General features: G+C 52.4%; 2 protein-coding genes across 7 annotated transcripts in view; both read left to right on the top strand.

Moving 5' to 3' along the window:
- The window catches only part of RAD54L2 (RAD54 like 2), an 86,024-nt gene extending 79,847 nt beyond the window's left edge, over positions 1-6,177 (top strand). For all 4 annotated transcript variants that reach the window (XM_055557021.1, XM_055557023.1, XM_055557024.1 and 1 more), the window contains 3 exons: positions 1,399-1,488; positions 3,633-3,725; positions 5,162-6,177. In XM_055557021.1, the coding sequence (XP_055412996.1) occupies positions 1,399-1,488; positions 3,633-3,725; positions 5,162-6,156 (1,178 nt within the window). In that variant the 3' untranslated portion in view covers positions 6,157-6,177. The remainder of the gene's footprint in view (positions 1-1,398; positions 1,489-3,632; positions 3,726-5,161) is intronic.
- Positions 6,178-13,597: 7,420 nt separating this feature from the next.
- The window catches only part of TEX264 (testis expressed 264, ER-phagy receptor), a 31,166-nt gene continuing 19,616 nt past the window's right edge, over positions 13,598-25,147 (top strand). Inside the window, exons 1-3 of one of the 3 annotated variants that reach the window (XM_055557812.1) lie at positions 13,598-13,932; positions 14,687-14,760; positions 17,097-17,388. In XM_055557812.1, coding sequence (XP_055413787.1) covers positions 17,131-17,388 — 258 coding nt within the window. In that variant the 5' untranslated portion in view covers positions 13,598-13,932; positions 14,687-14,760; positions 17,097-17,130. Of the gene's footprint in view, positions 14,088-14,270; positions 14,472-14,686; positions 14,761-17,096; positions 17,389-25,147 lie in introns of those variants that run through there. The other 2 variants (XM_055557810.1, XM_055557811.1) reach the window with 2 other exon arrangements.

Below are 25,147 nucleotides of genomic sequence, written 5' to 3'. Positions count from 1 at the left end.
GTTTCCAACTCTTTGCAACCCCATGGACTGTAGCCTGCCAGGCTCCTTCATCCATGGGATTTTACAGGCAAGAATACTGGAGTGGGTTGCCATTTCCTTCTCCAGTGGATCATCCCAACCCAGGGATGGAACCCAGGTCTCCCACATTGCAAGCAGACTCTTTACCATCTGAGCCACCAGGGAAGCCCTGTGTTCATTCAGGAAATATTGATTAAATAACGTCTGCATTCTAGGCAGTACTGCACTGGCACTCTAAGGGGAAGTAGCGAAGGCATTGGTCCCTAATCGTGAAGAATATGTATTCTAATGAAATATCTTAAGAGTAGCAACACAGTACTGGGTTTTATTGAATATGGTGGGCAGGATGGACACTGAACACGCCAGAGATTGTGGGAATGTCGCTGGACATAGGGTTTGTCTTCAGAGTGAGGTGTCAGTGTGTTGAGTCCTGCCTGACTTGTCGGGTCAGCTGGGCATGAAGGACAGCTCTCAGTGTCCTTAGTTAAAGACCTTGCTTTTTTCTTTGTAAGTTTAATATGGATCGAGCATGAAGGGCCAGCAGTCAGAGGTGGGCAGTGCATTCATCCCCACAGTTGATTCTGTGGTTCAGAGTAGTTGGGAAGGAAAGCACCTCATGATGTTGCTTTTCATCTTGATATGTAGAAATATTCATGATAATTCATTTTAATGAAAATATCTTAATTGCTTTTTTTGAATATGAAAATTAATAGATATTCATGGTAAAAAAAAAAAAACTTCTTTTGAAACAAAAACAAAGATAGAGCCTCTCGGGACTTCCTGGGTGGTCCCGTGGTTAAGACTCTGTGCTTGTACTGTAGTGGGTACAGGTTTAATCCCTGATTGAGGTACTAAGGTACATGCCATGTGGCACAGCAAAAAAAAAAAAAAAGAGACAGCCTCTCATAATCCTACTTCTCTCCTGATTCTTGAAAATACTCTTCTCTTCATTCTTTAGTTAGGTGAGGAGTAATACCAGCAAGGAAGATATGTGGCCTCTTGGAGCCTAAGGTGATAGGAGCAGATACATGCAAATTGCTTAGGGAGGGAAAAGAAAATAGAAATAACCATTTGAATGGAAACTTTTTTTTAACTGAAATTTTCTAAATCAAAAACTCTATGATTTTTAAATTAAACCAAGGAAAATTGATGAGAAGGATGATCAGGTTTCTGAAAAGTGTTTTGTTTTCACGGTATTCTTTGTTGAGGCAGTTGCAAGCAGCACTGCTTGCTTCCTCTTCCTTGGTTCTGACCTCTGCTCCACTGGGATGCTTTAGGAAAACCCTTGAGGATCGAAGGGTGGATGTGAACTTGGCCTTTTCTCCCCCTTCTTCAGTCAGGCCCCATGTAATCTAAATCTGAGGTCTGTGTCTTCACTAGATATTGTTATTCCCGGGCTCAACAGCTCCACAGACGTACAGGCAAGAATTAATGCTGGCGAGAGCATCCACATCATCCGTGGGACAAAAGGTGAGCACCTGCCTGAGGGGCCCCTCCCCTCTCTTTGGTTGAGAGTGGTGGGCTGCCCAGCAGAATCAAGACATATGGCTTGAGCTGGAGCAGGGATAGGAGTCATCCTGTAAGAGGGGGGGAACGTGGGGGAAACCTGAGAGAATGACATTTCTAGGAGCTTGGCCAGTTTGGGGTGGACTCTCAGAGTGGGTTTGGATAGACACATTGTTCTCTGCTGGTCTCAGCCTGTCGATAGTATCAGCTAGGAATGCCTGAGACACTCGTCCGGTCCTATACTGCTTGTGGCCAGCCCCACATACCTTTCCTCAGAGCCAGTGTTGTGACTGGACCAGCCCTTGTTTTTCTTAATTACGATGGCAGGATGCACCTCAGCAACAACCATCAGGCAACTTTGAAAACACGAGGCTTATTACTCACAGGTCCTCTAGGGCACACAGCATACTCCAGGGCCACACAGGAAGGTGGTAGGTAGAGAGTCAGTGTGTGGGCTTGGGTCTCTGTCTTATTAGGGTCCAAACGTGGCTAGGGTTTCACAGGTTCACTCTTTATTGGTGAATTTAAAACATAAGAGTGGGAATTAGTGTGTGGGAAGGAAAAGGCGAGAATCACTCAAGGATTATTTATCTAGGTTACCCTAGGCTTTCTAATAAGGAACTTTTCAAGGGTGAGAGCAGCCAGGTGCCTTACCTCGTAGTTTAGCTAGTAGCTGTGCCTGACAGCTGGCAGTTTGTTATCCAAGATGGGTGTCTTGGCAATCAAAAGCTTAATATCTGGCAGTTACACTGCACGTGGGGAGGCCAAAATTAGAATGGAATAGGTTATAAGCGAACACATATATTGCTGTGCTGTCTTAACCTTCTTGACTAGAGTGAAGTAGACATCTCCAACTAGGAAATGTAGTAGGTGGATGAATTAGTATACCTGGGTCACATGACAGAATTTTCGAGTGTGGTCATTTGAAAAGCCTGCTGCCTCTGGCCTCATGAAGTTCTCCAGATGGGATTTCTGGAGAAATCCGGGCTGGTGTCAGAACACAGTTGCAGCCTATATTTCATGCCAGCTTGTGCTCTGTGATGCTCCCTGAGGGTCTTGGTTTAGTAAGGAGACTTTTGCCCTAGTCTCTGTTGGGTTAAAGCACCCTTAGTTTCAGGGAAAAGATGCTATGAAATACATGATAGCCAGAGAAGGTTGTCCACAGCCCCCTTACTGGGTTCTTCCTTGCCTAGAGCTGGGAGGAGGCGGGGGAGGGTATGCAGACTGTGGCCCATGGGCCAGATCTTGCCTGCTTGCTGTTACTGTACTTGTGAGCTAAGAATGGGTTTTATATTTTCTGTCATTTTCAGTTGGTTGGAAAAAAAATCGAAAGAGTATTTATTCTGTGACATGTAAAGTATATGAAATTCACATATCATTGTCCATAAAGGTCTTTGGAACACCATCATGCCCAGCTGCCATGCTGTAGCAGCCGAGTTGAGTAGTTGCAACAGAGCCCTTTTGGCTCACAAAGCCAAAAATATTTACCAACTGATGCTTTAAGAAAAAAATTTGCTGACCTCTCGCCAAGAGGCAGCCCTGGCACCAAAAACTAGATCAGAAGACATGCCCAAGACCAAGGGAAGGTTGACTAGTGCCACGTGGGAATAGAATGCCTATCTTGATTTATTCCTACCAAGGGAGGGCGGTTATTGAGATGGTGAGGCTGCTTCCTCCCCAATCAAGAGGAGGACCTAGACCGGAGGACCTGGGCCAGAACAGAGGGAGCCAACTTACTGTCCTTCACAGCACCCCGTTAATTTCTTTCATTGTATTTACCCTTTCCTGATATTTTCTAGTATAACTGTGTGTGTCTCCCCCTCCAGAGTTAAGCTCCATGAGACACAGGGCCCTTTTCTGTCTCGTATATACTTCAGTGTCTGGAACAGTGCCTGGTATATGTTAGTCACGCAGTCAGTGTTTGTGGAGTGAATAGTAATATTGGGTCCGCAGCTCAGTCATCCCACTCCTCACTTCAGGGGTTTTGAGAGAGAGTGTGAGACCACTTTTATAGCTCCTTCTGAGCCCACAGTGGCTAAGCCTGGAGTTCCCAGGGCTGGCTGTATTGCATGTCTGCGCCTCATAGTCTTCCTCATGCTTCTCCTTAGGGACATACATCCGTACCAGCGATGGGCGAATCTTTGCTGTCCGGGCGACTGGCAAACCAAAGGCCCCTGAAGATGGTCGGATGGCTGCCTCAGGTATAGTGGCTTCTACTTTCCATTGACCTACGTAGCACTTTGACAGGTTTGGTTTGTTACTATTTTTTGAATAGATAATATATACATAGTTCACAATTCAAAGATTTCAAAAAGGAGTAAAGTGAGAAGTTTTTCTTCCCTTATACTTCCAGCCACCTGTTGCTCCTTCCTGGAAGTGCTTTTTCCTGTTTGTTGTTTTTTTCTTAAGAGATATTCTGTACATGGTACAGGGATATGTATGTGCACATGTGTATATATTAAAACAATATATGTTATGTATATACTATATAGGTATGTAACTTTGTATTCTGAAAACAAACGCTGAACTTACTGTAATATACTGTTTGTTCTTGTCTTCATTCACTGGTGTGTCTCAGTGCTTGTTCCGTATCCTTCCTTGAGATGTTCCTCGGGGAAGGTTTGCACAAGATGCAGTTAGATGGGTATAGCACAGTGCGTTACCGAGTTCCCTGTTCCTGGACCTGTCGTGGAGGTCCACTGTGTGGTTCACAGTCACATGGTGTATCTATAGGAAAAATTCCTAGAAGTCAGATGGCCAGGTCGAAGAACATACGTGTGGCACATGAGCAACATTAAGAACTCTCGCAAAAGTCCCCTCTAGCTAGGGGAGTGGTTCTCACTTATCCTCCAACTGTGAGGTGTGAAACTAGACTGTTGTTGCTCTCAGCTTTTATCATGGAAGTTGTCAAGACACCAGACAAGGTGAAGCACAGCACTGTGAGCACCCACGTACCCTGCAGCTCTATCCGGTGGCTGATACCTCGGTGGCTGATACCTTTTTCAGAAACTTTTTCCTTTCTTTCCTTTCCTATTATTTGAACTATTTGTAAGTTGAAGACGTCCTGTCATTTCACCCCTAAATATTTCAGTACACATTTGCTGAGATTAAGGTATACTCCTAATCACAGCACCATTATCACACTAAAAAAAAGTTTAACAACTCTGTAATATTACCTACCACTCTTGCCATTTTAGATTTCTTATTTGTACCAGTCATCTTTCATGGCCATGGATTTTGTTTTGTTTTTAACCAGGATAGACTGCTTTTTAAACTTCCTTTTCCTCTTTTTTTCCCGTCATGGGCACTGACCATCTTTGTCCCCAGAAAGTGTCGTACTGAAAGGATGATGGCATTTCATATCCATTGTTTTATAGGATTCTCCTTGGTGGGGTTTTACAGGGAACTGAGGTACAGCAAGGTTATAAGTCTTTCCTTGGATAGACTTATTTCCTAGATCAAAAGACTTCTTTCTTTGTGACTGGGAAAGTTGACTAGATGATGTTGTTTGCACAGGAAACTATATGAATTTTGAGAACCACAGGACAGGGTTTTTTTTCCCCAATGGACTTTTGTCTTATCCTCTCCTTTCCTCCCTGGCCATTCTGGTTCTCAGTTACCTACATTTTGTCCCCAGGTTCCCAGGGGCCTTCTCTCGAGTCTACAAGCAACGGCAGACACAGTGCCTCATCACCTAAAGCCCCCGACCCCGAGGGGCTGGCCCGGCCCGTCTCTCCAGACAGCCCGGAGATCATCAGCGAGCTCCAGCAGTATGCGGATGTGGCTGCTGCCCGAGAGTCCCGCCAGAGCTCCCCAAGCTCCAGCGCCGCCCTGCCTGGCCCCCCGGCTCCACTTGTAGACAGCAGTGCTGTTCCTGGGACAGCCCTCGGGACTGAGCCTCGACACGGGGGTCATTGCCTCAATAGTTCCCTCCTGGTGACCGGCCAGCCCTGTGGTGACAGGCATCCAGTGTTGGACTTACGGGGCCACAAGCGCAAGTTGGCCACCCCACCTGCTGCCCAGGAGTCAGCCCGCCGGCGGTCCAGGAAGGGCCATCTGCCAGCTCCCGTGCAGCCGTATGAACACGGGTATCCAGTTTCTGGCGGGTTTGCCATGCCACCCGTCTCCTTAAACCATAACCTCACCCCTCCCTTCACCTCCCAGGCTGGGGAGAACTCCCTGTTCATGGGCAGTACCCCCTCCTACTACCAGCTGTCCAATTTGCTGGCAGATGCCCGCCTGGTGTTTCCAGTGACTACTGACCCTCTGGTGCCGGCAGGCCCCGTCAGTTCCTCTTCCACGGCTACCTCAGTCACTGCCAGCAACCCCTCCTTCATGCTCAACCCCTCTGTAACAGGGATACTCCCCAGCTACTCACTCCCATTCTCACAGCCACTCCTGTCCGAGCCAAGGATGTTCGCGCCTTTTCCTTCCCCTGTCTTGCCCAGCAACCTTTCACGGGGCATGTCTGTCTACCCCAGCTACATATCCCCACACACAGGCTACCCAGCCGGTGGCCTCCTCCGGTCCCAGGTGCCTCCATTTGACTCTCATGAGGTTGCTGAGGTGGGGTTCAGCTCCAATGATGATGAGGATAAGGACGATGATGTAATAGAGGTCACTGGGAAATAGCTGAGGATCCCCTCTCCACCTCACTCGGGGCCCCCAGCAGGTCGCCCACCCAGACAGAAGGCAGCAATCTGGGGTTTCTGAGAATAGGGCCCTTGGCAAGAGGGGAAAGGAAGAGGACAAAGAAGGGTGGTTGACCATAGGTGGCAGGGCTCTGTTGCTGTTTTAACAAAAGAGGCAAAAAAAAAAAAAAAATTCCAACAGAGCAGCAATAGTGGGAAATCAGGGACCTAAAACAGGAATGGAGGGGCAGGGCAGCCTGCCTCTCTTCCTGCCTGCCTTGCTTATGCTGTCTGCTTGCTTGCTTGCCCGTCTGAGGGTAGAAGCTCACATCCCATTTCTGTCTTTGGGAACATTCTCTCCCGAGAGAGCTGCCTTACTGGGTGACTTAGCTTGGTCTGGAGAGGGGAGGGAGGCAGGGGAAGAGAAGAAGGGTGGGCAGACTGAGATTCCATGCAGTCGGGTCTTTTTAGGGGATGGGAAAGAAGCAGACCAGGTGTGTGTGCGTGTGTACGTGTGTGTGTATGTGTATGTATATGTACTTACATGTATGTAACAGAGCAGGGGTGCAGGTGGGTGGGAAGGGAGGGAGGGAGGGAGGGACTAAGGGGGAAACTAAGAAATGAATTTATCTTTTATAAAATGGAAATCAGAGCATGGTGGTTCATGGCAACTATTACTATGAACATCAGGGTGAGCCCAGGAGAAGAGCCATGGGAACCACAAGTTTCCTTCTAGTTGAGTGAAGACCAGGCCCAGCTAACCCAAGTCCCCGGTTATCAGAGCCACACTTGATTCAAGACTAGGGGGAGATTATCAGAGAAAATGGGCATTACCAATCTCTCTTTCCCCAGTGGCTTTCTCTGAGCAAGATCTGCCTTTCTGGCGTGTGAGAGTGTCAGTGTGCCGAAGCTGGGGGGGAGAAGCACTGCGGAGTGTGAGCGGGAGGTCATGGAGTTGTGGCCAGAAAAGACATTCTTCACAAAGATGGAACCGAGCCCCCAGCTGCCCGTCCTGGTGGCCTTTCTTGGCCTTTCCTTTCCTTCCCCATTAGAGAGCTCCATGTTAATTTATTTCTTATGGGCAATTATTTATTATTTGGACTTTTCATGTGTCTTGGTTCTTTTTTGGGGGGTGGGTGGGATGGGAGGTTAGGGTAAGGAGGGTAGATGTTGGGAAGGGAAAGTTTATGTCTCAGACCCCACAGCTGCTGGTTAGTAAATCCCCAGTGGATGGCGAATTGACCAAGGAAAGAGAGTTAGCCTAAGGTCTACACTAAGCAACTATGTTTTCAGCAAATGGCTTCTCAGGAAGTTCAGGGAATCCTGCGACTGGGTATTAGCGATGATGCGACTCATTACACAGTGATTGAAATTTAGGATCATGGAGTTTGCAACTGGGAAGTAAGTGACCCCAAATTCGGAGGTGTGTCCTCTTGGGATGACCTTAGAGGCAGGCTCTATGCTGAATAGTGAAGCTGGGTGTAGGTGGCTGCTGGGTTGACAGAACAGACAGTTGAGCTCATATCGGGAAATGTTTGGCTTCCTCAGCCTATCAGGTGATCAGTGTGGGCCCTGGTGTCTGCTACCTCCATCCTCTGTGGAGGAGCCCTTCCTCTGTAGAAGCCTTAAATCATCATAACACATCGGTCATTCTGAGTCTCCCCTTATCACCAGTGCTGGAGGCTGAGGGGCATCTAGTCTTTAAGCATAAGCACTGTCTTCCTTTTGGCTTTTCCGCCCCTACTGCTGAGACCTTGCTGGGCAGTTCTTTAGGGAAAACAAGCCCTGTCTGGCTTCAGAGCTATACCGCCTCCCCATTGGTCCCTCCTCACTGGCTGGGCGGCTGCCGCGCCTGCCTCTTCTGAACCCTGGGGGCAGCTTAGCTGGGTCGCCCCTAGTAGTAGCTGCTTCTACAGTTCTTCTGAACAGCCCATTTCCATTGGTGGGGGGGTTCTTAGCACACTCTGGGGACACTCTGGGGTATTATCCCCAAGAAGAGACAAGGAGATGGCTGTTACGTGTGTGTGTGTGTGTGTGTGTGTGTGTGTGTGTGCACTGTTCAGTTACACCAAAAGTGGAACTTAAGGAGCTTGCTTTCTCTGTTTTCATAAGCACCCTGTCAGACACTTAACTCTCCTCTTCATAGAAGCCTTAGACCTACAATTTAGCTATGCAAATTATTTTAATAATTTAAAAACAGCAGTTCCAACAGTGCTTTCTTGGATGCATCCCAAGAATGAATGGTGAAGGGGCTGAGTTGGAGTGGGCTCTCCGGCTGAGGCTGGTGCAGAGGGAGTAAGCTAGCCTGGATCTCTGATTTGCAAGGAACACTCACCACCTGGGCTACAAATGATGCCTCTAAGGCTCCAGAGCACTGGGATCCCAGAGAATGTGTGTGTGTTTGGGGAAGGAGGGGTATTTTTGTGTTCACCTCTAGGAAATCACAGCAGCAGACTCTGAGAATCCAGAAACTATCCCAGTGAGGAACTAAAAGCAGTCACTGAAGGGATGGGCTTTTAAACGTACTAGGAACCAAATGGGTGTTCTCTGCCATTACAAGCCTGCCCTCTTCCCAGTGGTTCTAGGGGCTGAGTCATGCTTCATTTCAGGAGAGGCCGCAGTTTTGGGAGGCTGTCCTGGGTAGACAAGGTTTTCTTTGATTTATGCAGCTTACAGTGTATAAGGGAGTAGGGCTAGGATCATGGGAAATTAGAGTGCTGCTGGTTCCATGGTTTTCCTTTTAAAAAAAAAAAAAGAACCTGAAAACACTTCTCTGACATTACTGCTATCTCTGTGTGCAGGTAGGCAAGCGTGCATGCACACCAAATATGAACATAGGTGTGAGGGAAGCAGGAGCTGTTTTAGAACCTAAGAACGATGTTTTACTGTTCCTCTGATGAGAAACAACTTGGCAGTGATGCCCACCCACCATTCTGGCTTGAGTAAGGGAAGGATGGTAAGAGGGAGGGCAGATCAGGTTTAGCCATCTTCCCTCACTGCTGTCTTCCATAGCATGTTTTCAAGGGCCTCTCAAGCCCCATCTGTCTGGTTTAGCCTAAGTCCTCAATCTAGGGGATATAGTACTATGTAATGATTCAGGATTACCACTTGTAGTAATGCTTGATTTGCTGTCTCAGTGTCTTTGTAGATAGAAATTCAACAGAGATTAGCCACTGAAGTGAGAAAGTAAGTGAGCCATGTTGGATCCATGTCATTTTCAAATTAGATATCTGCAGAGTTCTCACTGCCTCCAGTTATGCTTCTGAAGCATCTGTCTTAAGCATCTTCTGACTTCAGGATATCTCTGGTCCTTAGAACTCTATTCCCTAGGAACTAGTGTGTAGAATCTCTATATACTTGTGATTCACAACTAAATATGAACATTTCCCACTCCAGGACATGAAGCAAGTAGCTGGGGTAACATTTTGCTGATAGGTTGAAACAACCAAGCTTTTAACAGTCTGGGTGGGACTGTCACTCCCACAGCAGTCAGAGCAAGGCACTCGTGTCTGTGCATGCCTGGCATCGCTCTGAATTGAGTCCTCATCCCTTGGGGGAAGGTCTTCTGGGGCTTTACATTCCTGTTTCTCTGTTTCTGTTCATAACCCCCTTGTGCTTCCCAGTCCCCTGTGATTCTACAGGAGACCCATCTCTCCTCTCTGAGCAGTGGCCTCCTGTGCACCCAGCTCAGTGACTCTCCTTGCACCAAAACTCCTGAGAGAAGAACAACTCCCACCTTTAGATCCCTAGCAGACTTTCTGGCCCTCGGCAGACTGTTCCCAAGAAAGAAATCTGCACCTCATGGTCTGTCTGAGAAGGGTATGCTCTCCAATTACTCACCTGCAGACTCTCCTTCTGACTGACTTCTGCCCTGTATATTCCACTGTGACCCCTTTGCGTGTGTTCTGTGCCACTGGCTTGGCTCTAGTCCTTTTATGAATACCCGAGTCTTACTGATAAACTGGCTGAGCAGGCAGAGTCCACTTTCTCTGCGCTTCAGGGACTTGGTCTCCTTTCCTCTCTCAGAGGTCTGTTTGCTATCATAATCTAGTGCGTTGGGGAGAGGTAACTAGACAGGCTGTAGTGATGGGGCCGGGGGAGATCTGAGTACTCCATTACCACTATTGGGATAATATTCAGAAGAGGGGATCTCATACTGTGACCTGACCTAAGGCCCTCCCCTGGAAGAGAGCTCAGTCCAGGTTTGTGTGTGTGTATGTGTGTGGTAGAGTGTGTGTGCGTACACGTGCTTATGTGCACATGGGTATAAATTGACTTATCTGGTTGTGTTACTCAGGGTGGGCTGGGGACTCACCGGAAGAATCCCCTCAGCCTGCCTGCCTGTGTTTTTCCTGTACCCTTTCCAGAGGGGTCGGGGAAGGGGGTCCAGGGTGGGTTGAGGGGGTCGCAATGGATAACCACTAAGGCCACACTGCTGCCAGGGGGAGTCAGGGGGAGATGAGGTGGCCCCAGGGACCTGGCACCTGGCTTTGGTTTTCCGTCTTCTTTCCTCAGGACGCCCCCTGAGGCCTGGGACCTGCGCCTGGCTTTGAGGAGCACCTGTAGCTGAGTGCTCCGGCTGCTGGTGTGATCACGGGCTTCCCTCCTCTCTCAGCAGGGCAGGTGCTCCTGCCCTAGAGACTGGGCAACTGGCTGTTTCTATGACGTATTTATTTTTACTTGTGTTTCATGTCACTTTTTTAAAAAGCAAACAGAACAATTGTAAGTCAGTATAACTGCCTATCAGTTTTCTTTATTTCTCTTTTTGTAAAATAAAATGTAAACTGAAGAAGGCAGTGTTGTTTAATCAAGGAATTGTCTGAACAGCTCTGTGGCTGGGTGATGGTGTAAGGGATATAACTTAGAGCAGTGTGGATGCTGAGATGGCACCTCTGGGGGTGGGAACAGAGGACAGATGGCTGGCAGGCTCTTTTTATGCTGTGGAGTTCACTAGACTTTTTCTGCCTTGACTCACCTGAAGAAGACTGCATTTCCTGGCTCTAGAGGAAATAGCAAAGCTGACTCCGAGTGGCTTGAGGCTAGCTGGTCCCTCAGTCATGGCAAGTCCTGCAGGGGTAGCCCTAACTAGGCTGTGAGTGGCCAGGGATTGGCCTTCAGAGGGTGGGAGATGGCTGGTGGCAGGGTTTGCAGAGCATCTTACATTGCATGTACATTCTCCATTTGTCATCTGAATTAGAGGATCTAATCACCACTTCAAAGAGAACTAACCTGAAGAGGGAGAAAGAGGGGGTTGTCTCTGCTTTGTTTCCTGTTTGGGGAAACTGTCTAGAATTTACTAAGGGAGAGTTAAAGAGCTTCTGTGGGACTTGTTTGGACAGGGAAGGAAGGAGGAGATAAAGGCCAAGTCTGGGCTCATGAGAGAATACAGGCTGTTGGGAGACAGGACAGACTGGAGCATGGGGGAGATGATCCCAGAGGCTAGGTGATCAGCTCCGCTCAGGCATGCTACTAGGGGTAGTGGAGAGTGCCTGGACTGCTGTCTCCTGGTGGTGAGGAGAGGCCTTGCAGGAATCCTGCCAAGGGCAGAGCTGGCTTTGTTGAGAGCAGCCTGCAGTGAAGCCTGGTAGGCTGATGGGCTGCAGCTCCAGTCACAGGCCAACTCTGCTTTCACCACAGAGGTACTGAGGCTCCTAAGACACATCCTGAACTCTGACGTGGGACTCTGGAGTTCCCCTACCACACTAAAGGAAGTGAACAGAGAGGACAAGATGAAAGGGCCTCTCCAGACAACGGTTTCCTGGGAGAAGTTCATCAGCTTCTGAGAAGCAGAACTGACCGTGCAGAGAGAAGCTGTCTGTGTCTGAGGCAGCAGTCCTGCCCTTCCTGGTCTCACAGGAAATGCCTTCATACCCATTTGCCTGGGGGCACCCAGAGGGTTTGATCATCTGCCTAATATCCATCAGTAGAACAGAACTGCCACAATCCTGCCAGCCCAGCCCTGAGTGCCTCTGAGAAGTCAGCTACCCATTCTGGTTGGCCCAGAGCCCTGTAGATGAGGTTCAGTCTTCCCTGCCTGTGGACAGAATAGTGTGAAGTAGAAGGAAAAGAAACCAGCTACAAGTGCCTCCGTGTGCTCAGTCTGCCCTTTGCTAGTACAGTGGGATCCCCCCCAAAAATGATTCACTTCCCAAACCAGTCCTCTGTGTGAGGAGCACCAAAGTAGCTCTTGACCCGGCCTGTCATGTAGACAAGCTTATGAGCAGAGTTGTCCCCTGCCCCATCCCCTCCACTGCAGGACTGGGCCTCTGAGGAGAGTGAGGTTTTATCTTTGGGGCCCTGGAAGAATGCTTTGTTGTTTTTGTAGTTCCTCAAAAATACCAGCTGAAGATTGAACCTGTCCGCAAGGAGCTTACAGTTGACTTGGGGTTTGGTGCAGTGGTAAAGAATCCGCCTGCCAAGGCAGGAGATACGAGTTCAATCCCTGAGAGGGGAAAAATTCCCTAGATTAGGAAATGACCACCCGATCCAGTATTCTTGCCAGGAAGATTCCATGGACAGAGGAGATTGGCGGGCTACAGTCCAATGGGGTCTCAAAGAGTATGACACGACTGAGCACGCACAGTGTGTGTGTGTGTGTGTGTGTGTAGAATACGAAACTTAGAAGGGCAGACAGGCCTCCCCCAACCACCTCTAGGGTACTGAAGGAAGAACCACCTGGTGAGCTCCAGGAGGGCAGGCCCTTGATTTTGTTCATTTAGTATCCGCAGCCGCTAGAACTGTACTGCTGCTGCTGCTGCTGCTGCTTCAGTCGTGTCCGACTCTGTGCGACCCCAGAGACGGCAGTCCACCAGGCTCCCCCGTCCCTGGGATTCTCCAGGCAAGAACACTGGAGTGGCTTGCCATTTCCTTCTCCAAGAACTGTACTAGCAGGAAGCAATGCTCAATAAACGTTGGCTGGAAGAATGATCACCTCTGTGCTCCGTTTGGCGCAGGGAAGAGGGACAGAGGAGGGAAGAGGTAGGCGCTGAGTGTTGGAGGTAGCTGCTATCTGCGCCTCCCGAGATGGGATCCCGCTTCCTCCGTGAGCCTTGCTTGGTTCCCAGGTCTGTCAGGAAGCCTCAGTGAGACAAAGTGACGGTACCTAGGGTGATACAAAGGCCAGAGTTGTACTGCTGTGCTGCACTTCCCAACCTCTTCAAAGGATCCTTTCCGGTGCAGCCGTTTGGGACCCCAGACTGCCTCTCTACTCCCCTCTCATGTCGTGGCTCTCTCGACAGTCCAAAAGTTAAAAGATTGTTTCTAAGTCACCGTCGACCTGCGGCCCAGAAGCTTGTGAGAGGCAGGAAAGTACAGGGTGGCATTGGCCCCTGACCGCTCAGCAGGACAGGCATACATCGGTTGCCATGGACACGGGGCGGGGCAGGCCCCAGCCCTTTGGGCCCCGCGCGCACGCGCCCACGGCCACGGCCACGTCCTCGTCCTGCCGCGAGAGGGGGCGGAGCGAGCGTGCGCGGCGGGCGGGCGCAGGCTCCGAGACCAAGCCGCGTGCGCGGATTGGCGTCGGCGGCTGGTGGCCGCTGAGCTGAGGGCCAGGTCTGGGAGGTGTCCTCGCCGGGGCGGCTCTACACGCGCCAGAGGCCTGGAACTTCCGTGCGCCTGGGCGCGATCTCAGGGCCACCCGCGTCCCCACCGTGACCCCGGCCCAACCGCTCTTTGCATCTCATCACGCCCACAGCTCGTCCCGGCTGCATCCAAGGGCCCGAACGCGACCTTGGACCACTCTACTATCTCGGGCCACCCTCTGCCTCGGCCACCGGTGCACGGCACGCCCGGAAACTAGGGACTCCGGGGCGGGCGAAGGGGTGGGGGTGGGCGGCGAGGTCCGACAACTGGACCAGAACCGCACGTAAACTCCGCCCCTGTCTTCTGAGGCCGCGCCACACAGCGGTGGCTGCAAACTTTAACTTCCTTGTAAGTTGTAGAGGTGCGCGGGACCCCTAGAGGTCGTGGCTGAAAAGGAAAGGGCTGGTTACATAGGCGAGGCGAGGGTGAGCAGGGGCTGGACGCCGTGATTGCAGAGTGGAGGCAGCCTCTCCTCCCCTCGCAGGCCCCTCTGATTCTTATATCTTCGGCACTAAAAGTTTTGCCTGTGGCTGGCCCTTTAAGGACGGGCCAGCCGCCGCGGCGCACGTGAGCGGCCTCAGGAAGCCAGCGCGGGGCCGCCCTCCCAGATTCTCTGCTCGGGCCTCTCTGACCCGAGGAGAATACCGAGAGGGGTCCCAGCCTGGTCAGCGGCAGGGGTTGGCTTAGGGCCAGGCGCGGTGGCTGGACCCCTTCAGGAAGAGGACGCTCCAGGTACAGAGGTTTATGCCCAGAAGTCTAGTGAAGAGCTGACATTTTTCAGGCGGAATCTGGCTTCTGATTTCCCTAAGGGGTCTGAGGGCGTGGTGGAGGTACACCACGTCTTGTGGAGGGGAGAGTTCTAGTCGAGACCCCTGTGGGCGTTCCCTGATAAGAGATCAGTCAGGGCAGGGCTCCCGGCTTAGTGGTTATTTTCTTTCTGCCCTCAGCCCTGGAGCACTTGGAGCTTTGGCCCCTCCCGCGCTGGATGCCATGAGTTGCTAAAGTGAGCCTGGCTTTAGAGGTGAGCTTCCCCAGCCCTTCTTACCTTTCCCTTGCCCCGCCTCCTTCCCGTGCTGCCCAGAGCTCAGCGGGGACCCCAGGTACATTCCCCGCCTCTTTTGACCAGTTTAGGAAGTGAGAGGAAGAGAAGGGTTCCAGGAACTAAGCTCCTTTGAGGAGACAGGAAATGTGCAGCCGAAAGAGCAAGGGCCAGAGGGCTGATCACTCCCAAGACAAGTGGGAGACTTAGATGCTGAGAGCTTCCAGCTAAGAGCCTTGGGTTCAGAGATGTCCTGCTGCTGCTGCTAAGTCGCTTCAGTCGTGTCTGACTCTGTGCGACCCCTTAGACGGCAGCCCACCAGGCTCCCCCGTCCCTGGGATTCTTCTCCGGGCAAGAACACTGGAGCGGGTTGCCATTTCCTTCTCCAATTCAGAGATGTCCAATTCAGGACATTCAGGGATGTCCAACGTAGATTAAATTCTTGGGCTTTTCTGGAAGTCCTGTTCCCAGGGAGGAGAGAAGTGGAAATGGGGGAATCAGACTACCAGGATTCTCATGGCCTGCATTTTGTCCAGGCAGTTCTGTTTAGTACCTTTGTGACCTTGGGCAAGTCTCTTAATCTCTAACCACTTGTTTTCTGATCCATACCCATCTGGTTCTGAGGATTAATGAAATAGCTGTGTTTCAATATTTAGACCGTGCCTTATCATCATCAAAGAAATCAGGTGTGAAACTAACTGAAGGCAGGTTGAGGGAGACAAAGAATGCCTCCAAAGGTACACCTGTAGGGCAGGAGCAAGGGTGGGTGAAAAGACCATCGTGATACAACGCAAGGCCATGATGCCAAAGGTTTGGAGGTCTACTGTACGTTTCTGTGAGACAGACGCTCGTGCACATTCACTGCAAAGACAGTTCTTCTGAAAGAAGTTTTGAGACCCAGAACCCACAGGGAATAAATTATCCCATATAGCTAAGTTCTGCATAGAGCTGAAGGGTTGATTTTCTGTTCCTGAAGTCTCTGTGGTGTGTGCCTCCCCCGCCACCCCCACCCTGGGTGATGCAGGTCAAGCCCTCTAAGAGAGTTAGTCTTCTGGCCCCAAGTTGCATGGAGGCCTGGGCAGTCTGTCTGGAATGGCTCATACGCCAACCTATGGGTTGTGTCCCTCAGCCTGCTCTTGGATATCTTCTCTCTCTCTTTTTTTTTTTCTCCCCTAAAATGAGTATCTTTATTGCTTATACCATGCAGATAGCAAATAGGTGAAACAGGGAAAGTCCAGTGAGGAAGAGGGAGAATCATCAGATAAATGACATACACAGAAAGGAAAAGACACCCCCTAGCAAACCTACATGATGCTTCTCTGTGAACTCCCTAGTACAGAAGGTCAGTGGGGGAGAGCTGAACCCCCAAAATTAAATTCCAGACATCCAGAGATGCTGGGGAGAAGGGAAGGAAGGGGGAGGGGCGGAGCAGCCATTGGACCCCACGTTTGGCTTCCTGCCTGGCCAGCACCCCTCTCCCATGGGATGCACCACTCCCTGTTGTGTCTCCACTTCTCACAGTCTTTTTTCCTCTGCCTCTTCCTTGCTGCTCTGTGGACTGGAGAACTGGGACGGAGCTTGTTGGCCTGGGGAGCTCAGCAAGTTCAGGAAGCATAGTGCTGGACTTTGCTCTGGCTGCTCAGGCCCCCTTGAACCTGGCCTCTCCCTTGGTTCTGGATGGATGTGCTTGTTGGACAGCAGTATTTCTTGGACCAGATGTGTTTAGTCAAAGAGACTTTCCTCTGCGAGCCCCTTCCTGTGGCACATTTTTTCCCCCTGAGGTTTCATTCCTCATGGTTTCCCTGTTTTTAATAAGAGGGCCCTGTGCTTGCCCCTCCTCCCTCTGGCAGTGGCTCACAAGGTTTGGGGAGGCTGGGCAGGCAGTGCGTCTCAGTTGTAAGGAAGAGGCAGTGTGGGGAAAAGGCTGGCGGGCAGGCTGACGTCTGCCCATCAGGGGCAGCTGATCAGGGCCAAAGTACAATCAGCCGCCCCTGATGGGCAGTCATATGTCCTCCACTGACTCACTCCTGTGCCTCTCCGTGACTCAGCTTCCCCAGGTGTGACCACGACTGCCAGCTGACAGAGTTGCTCGGAGAGCCTCCATAGTTGTGATGAAGAAATAAAGAGGCTTGTGGCTTCAGTCATCCTTTGTAGCTCCCTTCTAGGTCACTGTGTGTGTAAACACCTCTGGCTCCTCCCCCTCCCGGGTCAGAGCACCCAAGGCAGGGCTGAGGTTGGGCCACAGCTGGCTGGCGGGCAGGCGGGCACATTGGTCAGAGCAGGCTACCAGCCTCCTCTCCCTTCTGTCTCCTTTGCAGCTGCCTTGGGGTGTGGCGTGGGGGGCACAGAGCCATGTCGGACCTGCTCCTCCTGGGCCTGATTGGGGGCCTGACTCTGCTGCTGCTGCTGACGCTGCTGGCCTTTGCCGGGTACTCAGGGCTGCTGGCTGGGGTGACAGTGAGTGCTGGCTCACCCCCCATCCGCAACGTCACCATGGCCTACAAGTTCCACGTGGGGCCCTACGGTGAGACTGGGCCGCTTTTCACAGAGAGCTGCAGTATCTCCCCCAAGCTCCGCTCCATTGCCGTCTACTATGACAACCCCCACATGGTAAGGAGCCTCCTGTTCCCTGGCTGGGGTTCTGCCCCCTGGACAGACGTGGGGCAGAGCTTGTTGGGCTAGGGGTGTTTTGGTTTCTGAGGAAGAGGTGGGGAAATCATTGAGCTGGCTATGTAGACCACCTCCTCTCTGACCTTGAAGCTCCTTCCAGATTTAATCTGGACTTCTGCTCCACGCATCCATATACTGGCTTTCTACTTGTCCAAGTCTAGTTTCCCTGTCTTGTGGCTCCCACGAACTTCTGAGTGCCAATGTGAATCCCTAGGCTCTGCTGGGGCTTTGCTCTGTTGCTTCCTCTTCTGGCCTTCTTTCATTCCCATTTGAAGCCAGCATTCTAAAGCCAGGCCATTCAGACGCTGCCCTCTCTTTGGGGTTGTATCTTGTTTCTTTGTGGGCATCCCTGGTGGCTCAGAAGGTAAAGAATCTGCCTGCAATGCAGGAGACCTGGGTTCAATCCCTGGGTTGGGAAAATCGCCTGGAGAAGGGAATGGTTACTCACTCCAGTATTCTTGCTTGGAGAATTCCATGTATAGAAGAGCCTGGTGGACTACAGGCCATGGTAAAGCAAAGAGTTGGACACAATGAGTGACTAAAACACACACACACACACACACACACACACTTGTTTCTTTGCCTTCCCTCTTTCAGCTCTTCTTCTGAAAGAAAATAAAATCTTATACTCATTATGATGGTCCCTCACCCAGGGACAAGGTATTTCTTTGGATGTCAAGCTGTCTAGTTCAGAGAGGGCCTTGGGGGCAACTGGAGCGTGGTGAGCTGTCCGGGATGCTGGGGTCAGAGACTAACCTGGCATCACGGGCACCCTGTGGGTGTCTGGCTGTACTTATAGCCTGTGGTGAGTCAGGGCTCACCATTGTGGCCTCCTGCCATGCTGTGGGGTGGTGCTGCCCACTGCTGCATGGGCTGGCAGCTCTGAGTCTTGGCAAACCAGGTGTTGGGAACCCCCAGCTCTGGTTTCCTTGCCTGGAGAGCTCAAGTGGGCAAGGCCTATAGCCTCCATACTGCGTGCTGAGCGGGCCTCACTGGGGTGCTCAGTCGAAACAAGGATATGCTGACTCCCTCTCTGTGCCAGGTTCTGCTCGACACCTGCACTCTGGAGATGAACAGACCTGGCCCTGCCCTCAGGAAGCTTTGTGGGGTTGGCAAGTCAGCCCTATAAACATGAATGTCCAGCAAGACACTGCCCTGTGATCAGTGTTCATGGAACTTTGAGCTGTGGATTTGCCTCAAGTCTACCATGGAGGCTCAGAGAGGAGGTCTGCCATGAGGATAATTTTACTTTACTGGGAAGGGGCTTCTGGCTAAAGGAACTGCAGAGCACAGGCCTGCAGATGTAGGATGATGGAGGAAGTGTGGCAAGTGAACACGTGGTGGGTGGAGAGCGATGGAGAAGGCTTGGCCGGGTCAGGCAGTGGGAGGAAGAGCGGGTTGGGAGGACAGGTAAGGCACAGTTTGCCATCTTTGATTTAGGAAGCTGAGTACATGGCAAGGGGAGGAGACACGGCAGGGGGCCATTGAGACTGGGCTGAGTCCAGGTGAGAGGTGACGTGGCCTGGTTGAGGGATGAGTAGACATGGAAGTTTCGAGGTCACGTGACCGGGAGATGGCACTGAGACCCAAGTGGGATGGGGTGGCTCTGGGCTGTGGGAAGCTCCTAGACCAGACGCCGGACCCCCACCCTTGCCGGGCTCTGCTGTGTAAGTCTCTCCGCTACCTTCCCCTGGCCGCTGCCCCTCCTCCCACATCTGACCCAGTTGGAACCCTCTGCAGGAGCTCAGTAGGAGGGACAAGGGTCCTTTCAGTGTCTCTTTCCTCATCAGCATGTCCTGTTCCAGAAGCCGTATGTTACCTCTTGGATTGGAGGTATTAATTCCAGAATGGGAGAGGGCTGTGGTACCTTTGGGTCATTGCCAAAGGCTGGCTCAGGGAAGAGTAAGGTAGAAGAATCCTGGCATGGGGCACCCTTCCCGTGGCCTCCTAACCCAGCCACCTCCAGGAAGCCAACCATACAGCTCTCCTGGGGATGTGACAGACTCTCTGGGCTGGGTCTTGATTTCCAGGCTTGGCCAGGCACATCCTGACTTGGGTACCAGTCGGAGGGCCCATGGCCTGAGAGCACAGCCTTGAGGTTAGCAGTCCCGGGTTCTGATTCTGTCTCACCACTGTCCCGTTGTGTGATTTGGGGCATACCACATAACCTATCTGAACCTCCATTTCCTCATCTGCAGAGTAATGTTAAAAATACCTGCTTTTAGGTCAGCTGGCAAGGGTTAAATCAAGTGACATAGGTGAGGCATTCCCTAGTAGCTCAGCTGGTAAAGAATCTGCCCGCAATGCAGGAGACCTGGGTTTGATGCCTGGCTCAGGAAGATCCCCTGGAGGAGGGCATGGCTACCCACTCCAGTATTCTTGCCTGGAGAATTCCATGGACAGAGGAGCCTGGCGGGCAATAGTCCCTGGGATCGCAGAATCAGACACGACTGGGTGAGTAAGCACAGCACAGCACCTTGAGGTGCTGTGGTTGAGGATCAGAAGTTGTAACAACAAAAAGTGGGTGGAAAAAACACTCATGCTAATTAGGTGTGATGAGAATTGTTAGGCTGGGCACTCATAACCCAGGCCTAGGCCCTAGCCCTGGCTGTGACCATCGGGTTGGCACAGAGAATGAACACATAGTCAGAGCGGCCCCTCTGATCCTGTCTATCCCAGTCCTGGGTCACTCGGGAAGTAACCTGTGTCCCCATTCAGAGCTGAGTCACATCCTGACACCTGGGATGGCTCACCTGCCTGGCAGAGATCCTAGAAGGTTCAGGGGACCCTGGACCCCCAGGATTCATGTTCTCATGGCTACCGCAGACTGATTGGTCCATGGGAACTGAGGCCTCCTGGTCCATACTGCTGGTACCATAGGGGAGGAGACTAACGATCAGTTAGCAAATGCTGCAGTACTCTCTCACCAAGTTTACTTATGCGTTTTTATTTGCATTTAACAAATATTTGAGCATCTGGTCTGTGCCACTCTGTCTTGGGCACTGGTGCACAGTGGGGACCAAGGGATGCAGCCCTCAGGCCCTCTCCATGGGTGTGAGGGGTGTCGGGGGAGCCTGAAGGACAGGCCTCTTCCAGTCCTGGGGAAGGCCAAGAAGCGAAGCTTTCTGCTCCCTGGCTGCCTTCCCCAGCACAGTAGTGTCCAGCATGGGGCCCTGCGTGCTGTGATTCACAGGAGGAAGGGACAGGATGTGGCTGAGCTCTGGAGTGTCCCATCCCCACTCCGCCCTCTCCAGCACAGCCCAGCACAACACAACAGGAGCCAGAACCTGGCTTCTCTGAGTGTGGGAGGGAGTGAGGCTATTTCAGGCTCTGTGAGTGGGGCAGTGAGTGACCAGGTGAGGGGTGGCCACCCGCATGAGGTGTGGACTGACAGCTCCCAGCCACGCCCCTTCCAGGTCTCAGCTGGACAGAGGGAGGTTGGTTCCTCAGAAAGGCCTGGCGAGGCTCCCCTGGTCTGGCTCAGGGCCCAGGAAGTAACACAGGAAAGGGCACCAACAAGGCAAGATTGTGGCACTGCTGTGGACCCTTTCATGTGAGATGCTGCTTGAGAGTGTGTATCCTGGAGAGACATGTCTATGTGTGGATGTTAGCTGGCCAGCCTTATATCTTGGAGTTCTATATGGGAGGAGCCTATAGATCTGGGCTAGTGATTCTTGCGGTGCCAGAGGAATCATTCTGTTTTCCATCCCTGAGGGCCTTGGTGGTGCGCGTGTGCGCGCGTGCGCGCGCGCGCGCGCACACACACACACACACACACACACACACGTACTGTACTGTCTTGCTCTCTCTCTCGTACTTGGACGGTGACTTTCGCCTCCCCTCCTAGGCCTGGTCCCCCTGGGAGCCTTGGTTGTTGGCAAGGCGCTGGAGAGGACCCTGCACACCTTGTTTGATCCTGACCAGTTCTGACCTGTGACCAGGCCCTAGTGGTCGGGCTGCTGTCACCGTGCCTGTGGGCCTGTCCCTCCTCCTCCTGCCCCACCCTCTGCTGCTGCCGTCTCTGCTATTTGGGGCTTAAGTAACCTGCCTGCCCGCCCTTGTGGGGAGCTTGGCTGAGGCAAGTGGGGCGTGGCAGCCTGTTCAGCTTACCTGATCAAGGCCTAGGAGGGGGTGCTTGCTCCAGGCCTGGAGGGGGTGGGGGAGGGGACTGGTGGCGCTTGGGTTCTACCTTTAGTGAACTTGTTGTTTAGTCACTCAGTTGTGTCCGACTCTGTGAGGCCACGGACCGTATCCCACTAGGCTCCTCTGTCCATGGGATTTCCCAGGCAAGAATACTGGAACAGGTTGCTGTTTCCTTCTCCAGGGGGTCTTCCCAATGCAGGGATTGAACCTGCATCTCTTGCATTGGCAGGCAGATTCGTTATGGATGAGCCACTGGGGAGGCCCCTTTAGCAAGCCGGACCACACTGAAGTTTCTTTCTCCCTCTAGTCTCTTTGAGAGTCGGCCCGGGGGTCACCAAATCTGCAGGGGCTGAGTAAGAGTTTTCTGGCGTTGGCTTGTGCTGTATTTTCTCTTCAGTGTGTATGGGGATGGGGTCCCCTGCTCTCCCTGAAGGCACTGAGGCCACAAGAGCCTGAGAAGGGCAGGGTGAGGGAGGAGGATTTCCCAGGATTGCACCCTCAGGACAGGCAAGGGGGATGTGGACTGAGCTGGCACTTCCTGAAGGCCCAGACCATCGTCACCCAGCTGTCCTGTGGCGATAGTGCAGGTCTTCGCTTGTGGCGGGTTAACTGTAGGCAGCTGTAGAAAGGCGAGACTCACTGCCCAACAGAGCTGGCCTTGGGAAGGAGAGGGGCGAGGAGTGGAGGAAGGGGCTTTGGACTTATCCTTCAGGGTTGGAATCAAGGCTCCATTGCTTACCAGCGTGTGCCTGAGCAAGTCCCATGGTCTTTCTCTGCCTCAGAGTTTTAGCTTTTTTGGAGGCCGGGGTGGGGGGACTAGATAAGGCCAAATACCCAGCTCCTATTAGGTGCTTAGAATCTTGGCACATGCACATACACACCCACCCACCCACTTATGCACCTCTGAGGGCCTTATGCCATGAAGACTTGATGCTTTTAGGTACTCTGCTTGCCTGTGGCCTGGCCTTCTGCAGATGTCCTGGGCCATGTGAGAAGGTGCAGTGTGGGGAGAAACCATTGTGCAGGCCGTTCCGCCCTGTGCTCAGTCACTGAGTCGTCTCTTTGTGACCCCATGGACTGTAGCCCACCAGACTCCTCTGTCCATGGGATTTCCCAGGCAAGAATGATGGAGTGAGGTACCATTTCCTACTCCAGGGTATCTTCCCGACCAGGGATTGAACCCGCATCTCTTCCATCTCCTGTAGAGGCAGGCAGATTCTTTACCCCTATCGCCACTTGGGAAACCCCAGGCCATTCCTCGGCAAGGCCTATTTCTTCGGCTCCCCAGTGGCTATGGATTCTATGTGGCATGGGTCTGGAGTCAGTCTGCCTGGGTTTGAACCCTGATGCCAACATTGCCTTGCTGGATGCCCTTTGCTGAACAGCTTTACTCCCTGGGTCTCAGGGATATAATGAGCTGATCCCTAGAAGGCAGCAACTGAGGCCAATGGTGAGCACCTTGTCAGATGCCAGCTGACGTCCTTAGGATTATGCTTGGGGGTGAAAATAGAAAGGCCCTGAAAGACTTCTAGGTGGGAGCTCCCAGCAGCCCCTGGACCCCCCTCTGGAGGGTGGCATCCTGCTGACTTCCCTCCCCTCAAGCCTGAAGTGTGGGTCCTGTGCTCTGACCCGGTTGTCTGTGTCACCCATTTCCTGCTTAGTGCCAGTTCCACCGTGCCTTTGGGCCTGAGCTTCTCAGGGAGGTTGGATCTGGGGGCTTGTCGTGTTGACCTGCAACGCCCAGGAGAGTACGAGCCTACCATTCACCCTCTAGTAGTGGACAGGGGTGGCTGATCTCTTCTACAGGGGGCACCAGTGCAAGTGAAGGGCCTTGCCCCACTGCTCCCATTCCCTGGCAGCTCTGGGCTGGGTGAGCTGGCCAGGAAGGAGTCTAGGTGGCCTTCTGGGCCTGGGCCTGGTGGACAGTGCAGCTGTCCCAGTCAGCTTATGCAGGCTAGAGACCTCAGGCGGGCCGTTCCTATTGATCCTGAGGGCGGGGTTTGGTCTGGGCTAGCTGAAACCATTTTTCCTCCCTGGATCCTGAAATTTATTGATCTTGTCCACTTTCCAGATTGACTGAGGTCCTGGCCAGGCAGGGACTATCTCTTCACTGATATCACACAGCAGGGTACTGCAAGGCCTTTCCAGAAGGGGCAGTGGGGTCAGATTGTACTCGAAAGCTGTAGGCTCCAAGCCCTCTTCTCACCGGGCTAGGGCTCAGGAGGCCTCACAGCCTGAAGGAGGTACTCTGGGATCTCTTTCCTAGCACTTGTGGTCTGAGGGCAGATTCTGGATGGGCCCCTCACTTAGCCAAGTTGGTGGTGGGTCTGGCTGCCACCCTGTCTCTCTGGAATGGTTCCTTGCTGGTGCTAGTTCTGAGCACCAGCTCTTGTTCTGAGCTTAGCTACCCAAATGATCGATACGGGGAGGAAAGGGAGAAGGCCTTTAGACCTGGAAGGCCCAGGCTGCCCTCCGAAGGTCAGGCCCAATAAGGATACTGCATTGAACCACGGGGGGTGGGATTTCCAGCCATCAGGACACTCCTCCTCTTTGGGCCTTTGACAACCTCAGTGAGCCATTCCCCTGAGGGAAGGCCTGGGCTGTCCTGGGAGCCCAGGAAAGCCTTCCCCTGCTCTGAGACCAATCTTGCCACTGCCCAGCTGGTCTTAGGACCTGTCCTGTCTCTTCCTTGCCGGTGCCTGGTTCAGCTGGCTCCCAGCTCCTCTTGGTATGGGGCTGCTCAGCAGGTGGTGGGTGTGCTGGGTAACCTCCTAGGCTGCCCCTTAGCCCCTCGGACAGGGGAGGGGCAGGAAGTTTTCTCACATAGAATTGAAAAGGTCCCCAGGCAGGAAAGGAGCACTTGTGCCCAGGATTTCAGGAGCTCTGTCTCCTTACTGGCTGCCTCCCTCCCCCATGACAAGAGTTCCTCCTTTATCAAAGTGGAGGGAGCAGAGGTTTGCTCATGATGCAGAGCCCATGTGTGCATGTGTGTGCATGTAGGCATACCTGTACTGTCGCTGAAGAACTTTCCTTCTGCCTGGAGGCCTGGAGTGGTGGGGAGAGGGAGAGGCCACCGATTACAGGCAGCACGAGACCTGTTCCCTGCAGTGGACATTTGGGGGTCAGAGAGGAGGGACTGCCCAGTGGGGAGCAGCAGAAGCTTTCAGAGGAGGGTTGAGCTGAATCTTGAAGGATGGGGGAGTTTTCCAGGCAGAAGGGGCTCAGAAATAGGGTTAGGAGGACATTCCAGGCAGAGGAAGTAGCCTACGCAAAGGGAGGAAGCATGGGAGGATGTGGCATGTTTGGCGAGCTGCAAATAGTTCCATGTGGGCATGTGTGGGGGTGTGGTGGGAGAGGAGGCTGGCAAGGCTGGCTGGCCAGAGCCTGGATTTGTCTCTCCCTCTGCCACTCAGATGCTTAGTGGGCGCCTGCCCACCTGGGTTTCGGCCCCTACTCAGGGCTAGGGATGCAGAGAAGGAGTGCTCGCTGAGTGTATGGACACAGCCGGGCAGTGTGTACACAACACACTGAGTGTGGACCGCTCTGAGACAGCCTT

This window comes from Bubalus kerabau, chromosome 20, assembly GCF_029407905.1.
Source record: "Bubalus kerabau isolate K-KA32 ecotype Philippines breed swamp buffalo chromosome 20, PCC_UOA_SB_1v2, whole genome shotgun sequence".
NCBI classification, from domain to species: domain Eukaryota; kingdom Metazoa; phylum Chordata; class Mammalia; order Artiodactyla; family Bovidae; genus Bubalus; species Bubalus kerabau.
The sequence above is the reverse complement of the archived record's forward strand: the minus strand, read 5'-3'. Positions and strand labels throughout refer to the sequence as shown.